The 17,658-nt window shown below is 45.8% G+C and overlaps 1 protein-coding gene across 1 annotated transcript in view; it reads right to left on the bottom strand.

Moving 5' to 3' along the window:
- The window catches only part of PTH1R (parathyroid hormone 1 receptor), a 118,157-nt gene that overhangs the window by 14,398 nt on the left and 86,101 nt on the right, over positions 1–17,658 (bottom strand). The window contains exons 5-7 of the mRNA XM_065627370.1: positions 9,903–9,997; positions 6,617–6,803; positions 3,440–3,593 (exon numbers count right to left, since the gene is read on the bottom strand). Coding sequence (XP_065483442.1) covers positions 3,440–3,593; positions 6,617–6,803; positions 9,903–9,997 — 436 coding nt within the window. The remainder of the gene's footprint in view (positions 1–3,439; positions 3,594–6,616; positions 6,804–9,902; positions 9,998–17,658) is intronic.

Below are 17,658 nucleotides of genomic sequence, written 5' to 3' on the forward strand. Positions count from 1 at the left end.
GTATGTAGCCCACGTGCACAACCGGTGTGACGCAGGAGGAACCTCACCGGGCGGCGGTGCCGTGAGTGACTTCTACAGAATCCACATTGTATGCGCTGTGCATTTCCAGTCAATACACACAGTGTGTACAATGCAGGTGCTATAAAGTCAGGTATCTCCCCATCAGCTGGAAAATGGGAAAAATCTGGTGGCCACCCCAACCCCCTGCTCTCCTCTGTCGCTTTTCTTGTGTACGTGTCTCCTAGCAGTTGGAAAAATGGTTTTCATGCATGTGTCAAAGCTGCGAGTAAGAGAGGTGGTTGCGAAGTGGCTGCTAGAAGAAAGTTTATGAATGAAGACCTTATGTAGGTCTGGAGAAATTTTTTTACATTCTATTTGGAAAGCTTTCTGAGGAACAATGCTTGTGTTTTTTTGGTCCCTTCGTGCCACAGTTTTCTTATATTAAATGGGGCTAATAACACCCTCTTATGCCTCTCAGTTCTGTTAGGTACGAACACTTTTAGGCAAAGATGATTTCTGCTTAGATAAACATTCAGGGCTCACCATCATGGGTTTTTGGACCTGAGCCCCTCTAACAGCAACATATTGATCTATCTGTCTTCTCCGCATCTCCCTGCAATCCTCATTTTGCACCATAGCTGAAAGCCAGAGCAGCCCAGCCAGCTGGAGGGAATCAACATGGTGTGAAGGAAAAATACCGGTGGAATCAGGTTGGGTTTTCTAGCTATTGGTCATGCTTCTTAGACTTCCTTCATAACACAGCTGCAGGGAACTTGAAGTCTTCTGGGGAATTTATTGTTGCCCATAATGCCATTATTTATTTATTTTTGCTGGGGGCTGGCAAGGAACAAGTTCCTTTCTGTCGTTAGTGTCTCCCTCGCAAGAAGGGTGCTGTGGACTTTCACGGAGCTGTGCTGCCTTGTGCCAGTGAGGACATGGATTGAAAAGACTCAACAGAAATCTTTGGGTCTAACATCAAAGAGTAACTATACATCCTGGTTTCCTCAGCAGTCTGGAAATAAGAGGTTGTAGGGCGATTTCTGCTCTTTGGAAATTTCCAGGTGGGATAAATCTGCCGCTGTTTATTGTTACACAAGCAAGAAACAAAATCCCAGCTTTTGGGGCAAACTTGTCTCTTCTGTACCTATGCGGAATGTCATAATTATTTATCGCTGGTTCCCTGTCATTCACTGCTGTGGTGTGGGCAGGATCCAGTGCCCACTGCAGGGAACTGGAGTTTTTCCACTGACTCCGGTGGCTCTTGGACTGGGTTGCCCTTTCCAGTGCCCAAAAGCTATCAAAGCAAGACGTCTGTGCGGGTGCATGTGTGGACATTATCATGCTAACCAAAACAAAGCAAAAACAAATGCAACCGGAGGGATCCTATGTTCTCATTCCAGAGGAATTTAAATTGAGCAGCCTCAGACTTTTGGAAACACATAGATGGTTGGTGTTGTGACAGGTGTGACTTCAGCTTTGTGGTCGCTCTGATAAAATGATTATACTCTGGCAGTGGTTGGAAGAATTAATGAGAGGAACCCATGCCTGTTAGACTGTTTTCCTTTGGCTGCATTACGAGAAGCATCAAGTTGGTTTTTCTGGTTAAACATATGGCATTATTTTTCAACTGCTTCCTTCTCTTCCAGAATTCGCTCTGGGGAGTTGCTTCTCTAAGTCTGGTCTGTACAGTTTAGTGCCATTTTCTGAGAAGAAAATTTTATGTAGCTTGAAGGTTTGGAAGAGGGTGTGTTTTGTTTTTTGTTTTGTTTTGGTTTTTGTTCATTTGTTTTTTAAGAAAGAGGTGATATCTAAAGTCCTCTCTGTCTCACAGCAGCTGAGGTAAAAAATGCCCTGCCCCTAAAGTATTTCTCTTATTTATTTATTTTCCCCAAAATTTACTGGCTGGCTGGGACTAGACTTTGCCTGAGAGATGAATGCCCACTTTGGGACTCATAGTTACACCTCCCGTGTTTATCATATGGCAGCACCAGCGGTTTCTGACCTATGCACGAGGTGAATGTAAGATTAGCAAGGAGTTTGTGGATCCCTCCTCCCCCATAATCACAGTGGGGAAGGAGGAAGGATGGAGAGAGTCTTGCAGGCTGGGCTGCCCTGGGCTACTTTGCACTCACAAAGCGAAAAAATAAAATCCTCCATAAACTCAGACCTGTACTATCTTGCTCAGAGCTCCACTGTTAGGAGAGAGTGGTTTTCTTCTAGAAGAAACCATGTGCTGGAATGGGGGTGATGTGGTACACACATTAATCTTGTCCTAAAATGCAGTCAGGATGTGGCCAGGTGTGTTTTGGACTTGGAAACTGGGAAATGGTCCTGGGCCATCTAGTTTAGAGGTAACCATAGACACCTCTGAACAGGTTTTTCCTGCTGTAAGCTCCCGTGCAGACCTACACCCCATTATTCTTAGTTATGTCCTCGAGGATCATCTAATATGTTTCCTGTTCTCCCTTACAGTCCACACATTTCAGGCAACCGTGAGCAGTTGTTTTATTGTCCTCAGCGTACCAGCACCTCATAACTCCTTGCAAGCCAAAACTAATGCCAGAAGTGAACAGAAAGCACATTCTCATACAAAATGTGTGTGCCCACAACTCCTTCCACTAATGACCACCCTCCCTGCACATCCCTCCCCTTTCTCCTTACTCCAGGAAAAGATGCCCAAGCTAAAAGAAAAGGAAAAAATAAAAAGGGCCTCCCCACAAATTGCAGGTTTCTACTGCTGCTGCAACACTCATGAAACCTCAGGAGCTTTTTAAAGCAACTGAGATCTGAGGTAGGAAATCAGAGCCTAGGTCTGCCATTGGGAGCAGATGCTCACAGCCTCATGTGAAATTTCTTCCCCAAAGGGCTGTGGGGCATTGGAACAGGCTGCCCAGGGCAGTGCTGGAGTCACCATCCCTGGAGGGGTTGGGCAGACGGACATGAGGTTCTTAGGGAGATTGGTTAGCGCCAGGGGTGGGTTAATGGTTGGACTTGATGATCTTGAGGATCTCTTCCAGCCAAAATAATTCTATGATTCTATGATTCTATGGTTCTATGACTTTCTGATCCTCCAGCCCAACACCTGTTTCTCAGCAGGAAGCACTTGGCAGAGATGGGGATAACGCAGAGAGTGCGGTAAAATCAGTTGTCAAATGCACACATCAGTTGCCCTGGAAGGATGGCAGGATGTCCCATCTCTCCAAGTCCGGGCTGATCCTTCCAGAGCGATCCTGGAAGTGCCACAGTGTGGATACCACAATTTAGAAATAGATAAATACTTCATAAAAGAGCTAACCTGTCCATGCAAGAGTCACCATGTCTCTGATGCTCCCCCTGCCTCTGTCCCCTCTCCTACATTTATGCATAAGCACCATCTGCTTCAAAGACAACCTCCAACAGGCTTCTTACAGCTCAGCCATAAGAAGCAACCATGACTTACCCCAGCCAAATAATGTGAATCCCCAAAGATACTTCTTCTCTGAGAAAAATGCCATGAAGATGAGGCTGTGGAGATAGAGCCCTTCCACCAGAATCCAGTAGTAATTGGTTGCCAAGAAGTAGAGGAAGAAGATAACTGCTACTTTACAGCCCACCTGCAATGACCACAGAAAGACGAGTTATGTGAGGAACATGGTGTGAAATTCTTCTTCAGCATAAAGCCATGACTTGCTAGTATTGGCTGGAAAATAAGATGGAGAAAGCAAAAAAAAACCAAACCAAAACAAAACCATCAGAAAATCTGTTTCAGGGATTTTACAAGGGGGGAAGTCAGTGCAAGAAGAAAAGAGATGAAAAAATTGAGAAGAAATCTTCCCCTCAGCCTGACATCATGTCTCCAACAGCAGGTGAATTGGGAGGTGTAGGAGAACAGGTCATAAATGGAGAGATGCTGAGCCAATCCTACTCTCCCCCAACCCCACTGATGAGGGGCTCACGTGCTTTCTAGGACAGCTGTGTTTCATCTTTTCCCTGTGATTCTTGTCCAGGTTAGAGGACAAAGGGCTGTGGCCAAGTCACCTTGGTCTGGGTGACCTGGTGCAAGTCACATCCCTTGGAAGTACAACTCCATCCTCAGCTTGTGGAGAGATACAGGCACCGTTCGGAGGGTGAGTCACCCAGTCCTGTCATGGATGCCCAAGAAAACGTCCTGTCTTTCCTCACCGAGTGTGAAGACACCCTAGATGGCTGCTGTAGGCTTTGGTGCCTGGTCAGCCAAGAGCAAATCGAAGCTGAAGGATTTCACCCACGGTGTCAAGGCATTTTCTGCACGGACTTGAGCTGCAAGGTGGGAGACGTGGTAGAGACTTCCAGGACACACTAATCTTAAACGGGCACATTGGCTGAACTCTCACTCCATGCTGACCTGCAATCCTTTGCTTTCTTGAGAAGAAAAGCCCTGACTGTCCTTCTGGCAGAGTGGAGAAAAGCTATCCTTCTTCCAACATTTCTCAGCCCTAGTAGAGAAAGGCTGCAAAGTAATTAAGTCACAGGGAGTTAGTTGATACAAAGCAACACATAATGCCTTCTCTTGTCAATGTCCAAGGATTCAGGGAAAACTATGACTACCAGACATATCCCACAGCAGCAGCACATCTCCATGCTGCCCCTTCCATTGAGAATAACACAAAGTCACCATTGTGACCATTAAAGTGACTTGCAGAAAATGCCAATGCTATGTACCTTGTAAATAAAAAGAGAATTTTTTGTTCTGGCCCATCTCTTATATTAATCCTTTGCCAATCAAAATGAATATGCACATGTTATATACACATATGTGTATATATATAACATACAGACACGTATACATCCATTTCCTTTTACAGACAAAGTGAGTTAAAATAGAAGGAAGATCAATTGAAAAAATCCTCATCCAGGTTTAATGATAATTTTTATATTCACAAAAAATCACCATCTACCCACACACAGAGAGCATCAGGCAATAAATGCAAAACTCTCACTTCACTTGGAAACAAAAGAAAAACATTAATTGTCACCTTCATCACTTGTTTGCCTTTCCATTTGGCAGAAAGGGAAATGCCATTAAATTGCTAATATTCAGAGAGCGCAATATATTATCCTAATTATTCCTTATAATGAGTCCAGCCCGAGGAGAAAACAGAAAACAATGCAGTAAAACATTTTGTGTTCTTTCCAAAAAGGGAGTGTTTGAAGCATGCTGAGTGCTCCAGCCAGAGACTCACCAAATTCATTAAATGGATCTCTGAAATGGGAAGGAAACACGATAACAAATTTCCATTTTGGAGTCCTTGGATGGGCAGTGGGACACTCCATATATGCTGATTTTATGCAGCGGTGTTTGTGGCCAGGTCCCTGGTAGTGGCACAGGCTGTGGAAGTCTTGAGAAGCCAAATGAATATGGGGGCAGAAAGTTTGCACCACATTGCAAGAGTCACTACACTAGGATGTTTGAGCTAGCTCAGATTTTTTTGTGTGCATTGAAGGAAACCCTGATCTTAGATACTAAAGTCTACCTTGTCTGTCTCTGCAGCATCCAACAATTCGTGGATGTTGAACTATCATACCTAGGATCCACCATGGGAAATCTATGATGAGACCGATGACAAGGACAGCAGACAGCTTCAGCAGGTGGGGACGACTTTGAAACCTGAGGATGGGCTTCCTTTCCCCCCGACCAGATGGACAATGCAGATACTGCCATCGGAGCTTTCCATACAGTGAAAAGAAACACATGCTTTTGGAGACAAGTTCAACTGACCTCACTTCAGTTTATATTTTAGGATGTGGTTGGTCATACTCTTGACTCAGCTGGCCATGTTGACCATACTGACTCCGCTGACTATAAATGGAACCTGAGGTGACTAAGATTGAGTGAAGATGTCTGCCTTGTAGACATCTGCTTTTTGCAGATGAACCCTAACCTTTTTCATGATAATACCTCCATTGTCTCTTCTAAAAATATATATATATATTTTTTTTTTTTTTCAGATATGAGAGTGATAAATCACAACAGGAGCAACCAGCTATGGTTTGCTGCAAAATTACAGTAAGAAGAGATGTTTACTGCTGACCTTCTTCCTTACAAGATACCTCTGCTCTGGCTCTGGAGTCAGGGCTTAGAACCTCCAAGACATGTTGAACCAGGGTTTTGCTACGTCTGGGCTGTCATTTTGATGCCATGATGGTACAGCACAGTGATGCCTCCATGGGTCATACAGAAAGGACATCCAGGTGAAAATTCCACCAGTTGCACATTGTGGTAGGAGAAATCAACACTGTGAAATGCAAACACTGATGTGCCTTGTGTTGGGATATACAGGGGAGCTTCCAGAGCCAAACATCTTAGGGGGTATCAGGGGAGTGTTGAAAATAGTAGTTGTAGATAGAACCCAAAACCTCAGCCTTTACTTTTGAACACCACGAGGAACAGCTCTTCCTTAGCTCTGTGGCTGGGCAGTCTCTCTGAGCCAGTGGATTGAGGAGTGGGAAGGAATGGGAAGAGGCTGTGGAGGGTAAAGAAAGGGGGGATCTGGTGTTGTTCAATAAGGTGGAAATTCCCTCAGAAGGAGGTGAAATGCTGAACAGAGAGAACAGAGGCGTAAGATCTGGAGGGGCCAGCTGCTCTGGCAATACTCACAAACTGCGATTTGTCTGCTGGAGGTGCTTCAGTGATGGATTTCAAGTCTTCCTCTGAGATCCGTTCCATCTCCTCCAAAGCTGACCCAGAATACAAGACCGCGTCCTTCACGAAGATGCTCATGGCTCTCAGCATGAAGGACACAAACAGGTGCATGTGGATGTAGTTTCTAGTGCAGTGCAAACGTCTGGAGGGGGAGACAGAGAAGGGTTGGGGTAGTTTAGTCCATCTCAGGGTCACCTCTGCTTCTGGAGAGCCCCAACTCCTCCTACAGGCCTGTGCCACCATGGGGACGTGGTGCTAGTGCCACAACTGCCCTGCACTCACAGTTCACCCATGGGGCCGGTAAATGAATTAATACCTACTCCAGGGGTTTGGCCAAAGGACATTGCTGCTGGCTTTACGCTAGGACAACACTGTGCCTCTACTCATTTCAGCTCCTTTATTTCTGACTGGGAAGTCTTGGAAAGAAATAGGGATGTGTTTTGCCTGTGTTGGGCCTGGATGGTGGGCTTGCATGCAGTGGGCAGTGAGTCTGCATCTGGAGGATGGTGTGTGCAGTGCACACGCAGCTGGAGGAGGGTATTTGATGAGCAGTCCATGCTCAGTGTGTGCAAATCTGGATGGCATTGTGCATGCAGTGTACGTGCAGTATGCGTGCAGTGTGTGTGCAGTACAACCAGTTTGCACATGTAGGACACCGTGTATGTGCAGTGCACACGCATCTGGAGGCAGTGAAAGGTGCGTTCAGTGTCTGCACATCTGGTGAACATCAGGATGAAGGCAGTGGGATGCAGCCAACGTGCAGGGTGTGTGCAGTGAGCGTGCACCCAGTGTGCAGGGTACATTTAGGGAATGCACATCTGGCGCGCAGAGCGTGTGGAGTGAGCCAACAACAGCTGTGCAGTGAGTGCAGGGCATGTGCATTCCTGCGTGCACGATGAGCACGTCCCTGGTGTTCAGTGCACGTGCAAGGGGTGCGCATCAGACGTGCAGTCATTTTCCAAGACGTACAGACAGGAGGCAGGATACATGCACAGTGCTCACTAATAGCAAAGTGTGATGTGTGTCCCTTTCACTGTTAAATCCATCCGTCCAACAAATCTACCCATGTCTGAGTCAGACCCTGCATTTCAAGACTTCACATTTACCTGTACTTCGTGCAGAGGAAATGGATGACAAAGGCTCCAGAACTTGTGGCCACTAAAAACCTACCAGAGATTCTTCTAAACTGCTTATCTTTGTGCCCATTCCAAATTTAGTGGCAACTACAGTACTAACTATGGTGTGCTGGGCTGTTTTCTGTTTGCCATCAGAGACACTGTCCATTGCTTGGGCATGTCGAGCAGTTTCTGGGCCCCAACCCCAGCAATGGCAGCAATGACCCCACAAATTCTGATTGTAAAGCACTTTAAGATCCTTTTGGGGGAAAAGCTGGATGGTAAGATGTGAATGGGTTAGATCCATATCTATGAGGTGTGTTTTAGAAACAGTGACCCTGCCTTTGGGAAAAAGAAGGAACTAACTGACCTGCTGGAGTCCCCTTCTGTCCTCTACAGCTCTGCTGCATGGCTACTCGTGCATGAATCTATATATGAATTTATACCCTCTTAAATCCCCAGCTCCAATAATAGAAATTGAAAACAAAAGCTGTGGTTTTTTCTCCTTTGAGGGAGATCGTCATAGTAATAACAGTTATTTCCTGTGCTATTATAATAGAAATTATGCTAAGTGGAACTATTGAGGTATGAATGAAGATGGGCTTTGCTCCCTGCATTTGAAATGCAGTCAGTGAATCTCTGGATTATGTGTTATCTGGAATAAAATCTGGCTTGGTTGCTGCTGCTACTTTCATCCTTGGGACAAAAATGCTCTAGCATAGCTGTCCATGTAGGCTGTTAGGTGCTCCAACTACGTGGTAAGAGAAAGCTTGTCTCCTGAAACTAGGAGTATACTTACATACATGGACATTAAATATTTTAACAACCTTGCCACTGTCCAGTGGGAAATGAAACAGGAGGAAAACGGTTGAGAGGTCAGGAGAGTGGTGGCAGGGATGGGATCTGGGACTCCGTCATGCAAAGTGCTCCCAGGAGGGATCTGCAGTCCCCCTTGGCTTGTCTGTATCAGAGATTTGGGCGCTGGGATGCTCTGCTATCCAAGCACATCCCCCCTGACCTCCTTTTGCTCACTACAGAGCAGTCTGAGCACTTTTAGAACCAAAGACCACAGATTTTATTCCCAGTGGCATGTGTTTAGGGCTTCTCTTGAGCATGGTGGGAGCTGCTGAGTCCATCTGCAGACACCAGGTGGCTGTTTGCTGCGAGGAGAATTTCCCACCACAGCTGTTCATAGAATCATAGAATCATTTTGGTTGGAAAAGACCTTTACGATCATCAAGTCCAACCACTAACCTAGCACTGCCAAGTCCATCTGTAAACCATGTCCCTAAGAACCTCATCTTGTCCGGGTCCTGCTGTCTGCTAGGACAAGATATTGCCAGGACCAAAGGGAGGGAAATGTGGGGCTCAGCACCCAGCTCCACCTGCAGATCACCAGGTGTGGTTTCCCAAAGGACAAACTTCTAGTTGTGAGCGAGACTTTTCATCCTTCCCCTCTCCTGGTCCCTACAGCAGCAAGGAGACACAACAGCCAGGTCTGAGGGATGGATGATGTGGGCTAAAAATGGTATTGGGGGGCGTATATCCCTTAGCAGGGGTGGTGGAGTGGGAAGGGAGAAAATCTGAGTTAGGAGGGTGAGTGGTCATTTTTGGATCCCTGGATATAGCAGCAGCATGAAGAGATTGGAGGAATCAGTCTGGTGCTTTTACATGGCTGGAGTCCCCTTCAATGGGTCTGTCCTTCATTAATATTTCAACTGGTCTATCCCTCACGAATATTTGGGTTTAGAGTAGGATTTCCCTCGTGAAACCTTAGCTATGTAAAAATTAGCCATCTAAATCTAAGCCAGTCATCTGGAAGGTAATAGGGATAGAAAATCCTAGATAGCCTTCCAAGTGAGATCAGCCTCTTCCTGGAGATGCCTCTCTTCCCATTTACTGTAAAGAGGGTCTAGAAAACTCCTTTGCAGGCAAGGGGTTCAGACATCCCACCCACCATCCCCCGAGAAGTTTGACCTAAGTGACACTAACACAGCCCAAAGCACAGAGGTAACCTCTTGTGGCTTGCTGAAGAAGCACACGCCACTCCAGTTTTATCCTTTAGGAAAGCCCGAGGCTTTTCCAGTCTAGTGACAACTCGCTTAGGTAGAAACAGAGCCGCCTACCTGAAGTATCCCAGGATAAGGACAGCAACTGTGAGGGATCCCAGAGAGATGGAGTATCCAACAGTATAAATCAAATAGAGGCGATAAAAGACCTCCTGCAGTACAAATGATGGAAAAAACAGCGTCACATTAGAACGCGTCCTCCTGCATTGTAACACAACCATGGTAGCAGCACAGAGGTTCGGGCTATCATACCTGTCGGGGGTGTACAGCTCTGGGTCTGGAAAACCTTTGGCAATCACACTTGATGTCTTTTTTTTCTTTTTTCTACATAAGAGCAGCTTGGAAAGCGATATTCATCTTTCCTAATGACTTGGGGGAGGTGGGGTTTTTGCAAGGGAATAGTGATGGAGCTGGGTTAATCCCATGCCTGGGAGTTTTGCAGCATTTTCATCCCAAAGGAACCCAAAGAGCTTTACAAACTCTCAGCCAAATCCAGAGATCACTTGGCAACTTTTGCATGTCCACTGGCCTGGGATTTTTGCTGGGACTGTAAAATTTAGCCATAAGGCTATGCCATACCATTGCTAAATGACTGATGTTCAGGCTGGTGGAGTGTCAACCCACCACAGAAAAAATGGGGAGAATATACTTTGGCTGCGGGATATGAGAAGAAATCACTTGCGTCTATTTTTCTTTTTTTAAAATAAAAAGCAGGCTATGACTGTGGTTATCCAATCAGGACACAATTTGAGCTTGCCAAAGTCCCATTGGAAAAGGCCTTGTCACAGGAAAGCTCCTAGTAATTAATCCTGTAGTAGGTTTTAGTTCCCTTGGCCCTCTGTATTTTAAAGCTGGGCTTAGAAACCCTGAACTTTCTGTTATATATTGAGATGCTTTTCTTCATCCTGTGCTAGGGTATGCAGCTGCCTGAAAAGGGTTAAAACACTCTGCTACCATCCTAGCTTGTACCGCCTTTCATCATCTGAAATTAGAAATAAACCCCAAAGAAACCAACCAATTCAGCATCTTTCTCCTCACTCCCTCCTCCCTTGCCTCCCGCCTTTCCTTCACCCCACCCGCTGGGTTGCAATAACATTAGTAATGCCGGGCTCTGAATGACAGCTCTGATTTTGATTTGAGGCTAGAAATGCTGTCCTGGAATGTGAAACCTCAGCCCTATTACATCAGAATCCCCAGATATGCGAATGTTTCTTTGCGGTTTCCATTGGCAGAGTGGTGTGCTTGCCAATATTAAACTGGAGCATGTGTATGTGCATATTTATATATATCTCTCTATATGTGTGTGGAGGCAGCAGGCGCTAAAAAGCCAATGTGAGCAAATTTAAAAGCTTTAGGGAATAAAAATAAAAGCTCCTTCCCTTCAAAGCCTGGTGCACTTTTCCCACTGCCAAGCTGGAATCCTCTTTGAACTGGAAAACACTTGCCTCTATGGTGAAAGTTTAAAAAAACCCAAACAAACAAACAAACAAAAACAATCAAAAACCTACTGCGAGTTATTCAGCAGTTGTGAGGCTTTACTACACCCAGCTGAACAAAAGCATCCCTGAGCCCCATTCAGAAATTTAACCGGAAAGATCCACGCTCCTATCAGACAACACCACCCCTGTAGCAGCAACGGCCTTGGGAACGGCCTGCTGATTGGCTGGCAGGATGTGTTCGGAGGCTGTGGTTAATTCCTCTGATTAACCACAGGGCCTCTTTTTGAAAGGAGGTTGAGTTGGAGCTGCCAAGACATACACGTGCATGTGTGCATGCACGCTGCTGTGCCTGCTTGTAGACATAGGTGCCGCAAATCTTACTCGGTGTCGTGATGCGGAGTCTTCAGGGAAGGTGATTTTTTGGATGGAGTGCTTAGGTCCTTGGGGAAAGCCTCCCAAGCAAAAGGGTGAGGTTCTTTAAAAGGTCACACAGGGTAGCCCGTGTGTGCTAGTTCCCAGGGGTGTTTGTCCTCAGGAATGGTGAGACTTGGATTTACCCAGGAGGAATTAAAAAAAGGTCTAAAGGCAATTCCAGGTCTCACTCGTCTCTTAGCACAAGGGAGGTCCCAGCTTGGTAGGAAACCACAATGCTGATTCAGGAAAGGTCCTCCAGGTAACAAAATATTGAGCCATTTGCCAGCTGAAATAACCACCGCCATGGTCCGAGAACCCTCTTTTTGGAGCTGAGGTGGACGAGAGTTTAAATAATTCACAGAAGACCACAAAGGTCATGCATGGCCAAGCCATGGACCTCCATAGTCTCCAGACAGTGCACCAATGACTAGATCATCCTGCTACAACAGGAGCTCTACATGATATCTCTTATAAATCCATCCTGAAGACAAACTGACTGTCACTGGTCACCCACTGTCCTCTTAAAAGAGGCAACCCACCCTTTAAAAATCTGTCCTTGCCACATCATGAGACCCTGGTTTAGAAGGTGTGATACTTTAACCAGTGTCATTTAATTTGGCTCCTTCAGTACTCCTTCACTGTTTCAACCGTTGATGCACGTGCAGTAAAAAAAAGAAAGGCTAAAAAAAAAGCTAAAGGAAAAACAGAAGGACAAAACCTCAATATCTATGATTCCAGGTGCTTGGATTGTCAGTAAAATATTGTAAAACTCACAATACAGTACCAAGATTAGGGAATATCAGTTTCAAAACTGGTGTCCTTGAACATTGCCCTCTGCCCACTCCATCCCATGCCCTGCTGGGATGAGATAATGATGGGGAAGGTGTGTGATGGATCTGAACCCCTCTTTCTTCCTGTTTTATAGCTTTCCTGTGCTTCTTGCATCTGCCTTCTCTCCAAGGAGCACACAACTTGTCTTCTTCCCTTGCCATCAGAGCCCGCAGATAAATGCCCTGGAGGCTGAGTCAGTCACGGTTGCTTCTGGAGAGTGCTGGGCAGAATGAAGCCCACCTGATATGGCTGAGATGTTTTTAGAGTCGGTGAAATGACTTCCCACCAAGCCATGCACCACGCATCCTCCCTAGGCGATGCTCTGTGGTGCTCTCAGACAATGCACAGCCTCGGGGCTGTTCCTTTGCCCCATCCTCTCTGGCCACACATTGCAAAGCTCCATCAAACCACAGCAATCTACCTTGTACAGCCAGGAGAAGTGATCTGTCTGCAGCGAGCTGGAGTACTGTGTCCAGTTCTAGTCTTCCCAGTTTAAAAAGGACAAGGAATTACTGGAGAGAGTCCAGGGAGGGACAAAAAAGATGCTGAGGGGTCTGAAGCATCTTCCTGATGAGGAAAGACTGAGACAGCTGGGGCTGTTCAGGTGGAGAAGAGAGGCTGAGAGGGATCTTATTGATGCTGATAAATATCTCAAGGGTGGCTATCAAGAGGATGGACCAGACTCTTTTCAGTGGTTCCCAATGACAGGATGAGAGGCAACGGGCACAGACTGAAACACAGGAGGTTCCATCTGAGGTTCCTTCTTTGCTGGGAGGTGCCAGAGCCCTGAAACAGGCTGCCCAGAGAGTTTGTGGAGTCTCCTTCTCTGGACACATTAAAAACCTGCCTGGACATAATCCTGTGTGATCTGCTCTGGTGACCCTGCGTTAACAGGTGGGTTGGACTGGATGATCTCCTGAGGTCCCTTCCAACCCCAACCATCCTGTGATTCTGTGATTCTGTGAGCTAGCCCACCTAACCCTGCCTTCGCAACCTCACTCCAGCCATAACTCAGAGACTGACAATAGGCTGAGCCACAAAAAATATAAGTGCTATTTCAGAGGTATCACTTGCTGAATGTGTAACAAGATCTCCCTTTCCCCTTCCCTCTTGGTCTGGTGGGAGACTTCCTCTCTGCTCCCCTTTGCATCTCAGCTTTCCACCAACCTGACCTCAGGGTAGGAACTTCACAGCAGCTTGGTGGCTTTGGGAAGACAGGAAACCAAAACAGAACTGGAGATGGCTTCTGCATGAAATCAGAGAACACATGGAAAAAACCAAAATAAACAAAACCTAGCCACCACAGGCACCCACCGGCTGGATGTGCCCCCCTCCCACAAGGGTCCCTGCATTCCCCGCTTCCTGCGGGCTGGACATCTTCCAGGTGTGTGACCCTCAGAACACTTGGCTGTTACATTTTCATACTGTGCTCAGCGCTTAACTCGACTCCTAATTTTTCCACTTCCACCAATGGGGAAGATAGTTTGCATTGATCTGAATCCAGAGGAAAACTGCTTTCCTCTGCAGGACACCTCAGAGCAACATCAGAGCATGAGGCATGGGGTTTTGAGGTCCCATCCATTGCAAAACCACGGCTGTGCTTTCACTCTTGCATTGCAGACAGCTGTAGGACAGTCTGTGTGAAGAGTATTTCTGCTCCCTCAAACTCTATTATGGGTACATAGGGTTTATCACAGTGGATGTGGTCCTCTAATTTAGATGTCTATGACATGGATGGCTCCATCAGAGCTGGCTACCTGAGGTCACAGCAGCAAGAAGGGATGCTTTAGTTTGCAATTCACCTATTTCGAGGTCAGGTTGGATGGGGCTTTGAGCAACCTGATCTAGTGGAAGGTGTACCTGACCATGGCAGGAGAGTTGGAACTAGATGATCTTTAAGGTCCCTTCCAACTCAAACCAGAGAGGGTCCAGAGAAGGGCCACAAAGGTGATCAAAGGTCTGGGAAGCCACCATATGAAGAAAAGCTGAGAGACCTGGGCTTGTTGAGCCTTGAGAAAAGAAGTCCTAAGAGAGACCTCATCACCATGTTCCAGTATTCAAAGGGTGGCTGCAAGGAAGATGGAGACTCCCTTTTTACAAGGAGTCACAAAGAAAAGACGAGAATTAATGGGTACAAGTTACTACTGGGGAGATTTGGATTGGACACAAGAGGGAAATTTTTCATGATGAGGACAATCAGCCATTGGAACAATCTTCCCAGAGAAGTGGTAGATTCCCCAACATTGGGCACTTTGAACATTCAGCTGGACAGGGTGCTGGACCATCTTGTCTAGACTGTGCTTTCACCAAGAAAGTTTGGACCAGGTAACCCTTGAGGCCCCTTCCAACCTGGTACTCTATGATCCTATGATTTTAATCACAGGATGATGCCCTCAGCCACCAGCTGCATTGACTGGGTTGTCACAAGAGGAGTCCAAGGTGATCAGCTGTAATAGAGCTTGCATTTATATAGTGATTCCCATCCATTTGAGTCTCAGGCAAGAGGTCTTGTAGGACGCCATACAGCTGTCATTATATGTGTCCCATAATTTTAGACATCCAAGTGTTCTGTCTGGCTTCAAGCTGCTCTTACAGAAAGGAATGAGTTTCCTGTAGGTCCCATGTTGTATCTGCAGTTCCCTTGCAGTTGTCTCATGTAACTTAGGACATCTCATATGGTTCTGAGCATGAACATAACCCACGTTTCAGTGTCTGAATGGAACCTTCAGGGCTTTGATGTTTGTGTGTCTTGTTTCCTTACAGTGTCACAAGGAGTGACATGGGTGACCAAGACGTATTTTCTGGGTGACTGGTGACAAACTCCATTCCATGTGTCACTGCGCTGAGCCCTGTATCCAGCTTTCTCCTTTCATCCCTTTTCTTTCCCCTTTTGTGAGACAAGGGCAAGACTCTGCAACATTTAGCTCATGAAGCTGAAACGGATCCAGTTGTCTTTCGAGGGATCGGCAGGCTATGTTGAAGGGTGGGATTAGCAGTATATGAAGAGGGAAGCATATGTAAGGGCTTTCCAGATCAAGTATCTGCAAAGTTTCTCAAAGCTGCTGATTCAGATGTTGCTAATGATATGGTTGAAATTAGCAAAGGAAGCATTTTACTGCTCTGAATGATAAGCAATGCCAGGAAGCCTCTGTCACTAGCTTTACTCACTGCTGGTTTTGTCCTTTTTTAAATAAAATGTGTGACTAAAAAAAGCTTAATGACAGGGAGAAGGGATGTTTGCAAAAGGCACGAAACAGTCACTGATTTACAAAGCTTAAGGGAAATCCTTGAGTGTTGAACACGACTATTTGCTGCAGAATTCAGTTCCCCTCATCTATAGAGGTGTCTGGCATTTCAGATCCTCACAATCCAGATAACGACTGAGGTCAGCTCTCAGACTAAGATACTCCTATTCAGATGTGTAAATGTGCATCTCCATGTGTGTTGAGTGTCTGTGTTCATGTGATAGTCAATAACGAGAGATCCTGTGATTCAGTTGCCTATATCTAAGCAATAAGTGCTGTGTGAGATGCCTGTAAGCATCCACATGGACCCCAGATGCTGTTCCAGAAGAGCCTGGATCTCAAAGACATCTGCCAGCCTTGTGCTAATGCTGTAGGTTGTAAAACATCTCCAATGGTGCCAGGCACCTCAGTGTAGGCAAATAAACTGAACCCCTTAATTGCAGTCAGCAGAGCTGGGGAGTTGTTCAGCTCTATAGAACAGTCTAAAAAAAGGAAAGAAAAAGGAAAGGGTAGGAGTAGACCCACATCTCAGAAGCCACCTGAGCTTTTCGGGTGCCCCACAGATGTATTCATGAGAAACAGTGCTTTTCTATGTCATACCCAGTTTATCTACAGTATTCATAGCCACAGGACATCCAGAAGACCACGGACAAAATGCGTCCCAAATCTGCTGTTCACATTAATAGGAAAAAGTTCTCCAAATCCTATGTTACAACTACTTGCTGAGGATGCCCTACAGCTGCAGGCCCTTGGAGATCTATAAGTGGGGACAAGAACACTCTTTTCTTGCCAGGTTTCATAAACTGTCTTTAAACATCTACTATGGGCCAGCAATGGTTAAATATGGAGTACAAGGAGATTACAACTGCCCCTATGTGTTGTGTTGTAAGAACCTTTGTGTTCTCATAGAAAGTATTAATATGTTGCTGTTATAAAACATCAGACTTTCCCAGCAGACTCTAGGCATAAACTATTATCAGCAACACCACAGTAAAAGGTGCTACAACATTTACAGGAACCCACCAGACCTAACCTATAGGCATGAAATGAAGACAGCATGACAGGGTTGCTTGCAAGAATGAAGAACACATCTCCATGATGCATTATTTTTTTATTCCTACATGTCCTTTGAAACATTTGTCCATCTTCCATGGTGCAAATATATGAACTTCGATGGCATTTCATCTGTATAACTCAGTACACACCAAGTAAACTTGTTTTATGCCATCAGTCTGAGGCTTCACAAAGTTATTGGATTTTAAAAGGACCCCAGAGAGCACGAAGAACAAAGGCCAGACATAGAAGATTTTTGGTTTGAACAATGGAGTTTAGATAAAGCAGCCCTGCAACATGCTGTGCCTTCCCCATTGTGTTTGGTGTGTGGTTGGTTCTTGAGGCCTCCTGAATTTCTCTAGAAGCAGTAAAACCATCATGATATAAACAAGCAGTAGCAGATGAAGACAGAATTGTAGGCTGAGGTTAGATCTTCGGATGGCCCATCTTGCTAGGCTGGTGGTTTTCAAGCTGAGCTAATCTCCCAAGTTGCTGGCTCATATTCCCCTTCCCCATGGTTTCAGTAGATGTAGGTCACATCTACCCTTAAGCTCATCCTTGAAAACAGGATGGGTTTGACCTGCTTTAAAAAAAGATGTGTTTGGCATTAGTGTTATTTTTGGGAGATGGGAATGAAGGAAATTTCTGCCTACTGAGCAAAATATGCCATTACTCCTGAAAAGGTGGCCAGAAAAATGACCATGCTGAAGGTGCTGCTATTGGGTAGCTGTGTGAAAGGGAAGGCGTCCATAGTCAAAGGGCTACTGTGTTTTTTTGAGAGAAGTTGCCTAAAAATCTGCCTTCTAATGCCAGAGGAACAACAGGACTTCC

The sequence above is a fragment of the Caloenas nicobarica genome, chromosome 2 (genome assembly GCF_036013445.1).
Source record: "Caloenas nicobarica isolate bCalNic1 chromosome 2, bCalNic1.hap1, whole genome shotgun sequence".
NCBI classification, from domain to species: domain Eukaryota; kingdom Metazoa; phylum Chordata; class Aves; order Columbiformes; family Columbidae; genus Caloenas; species Caloenas nicobarica.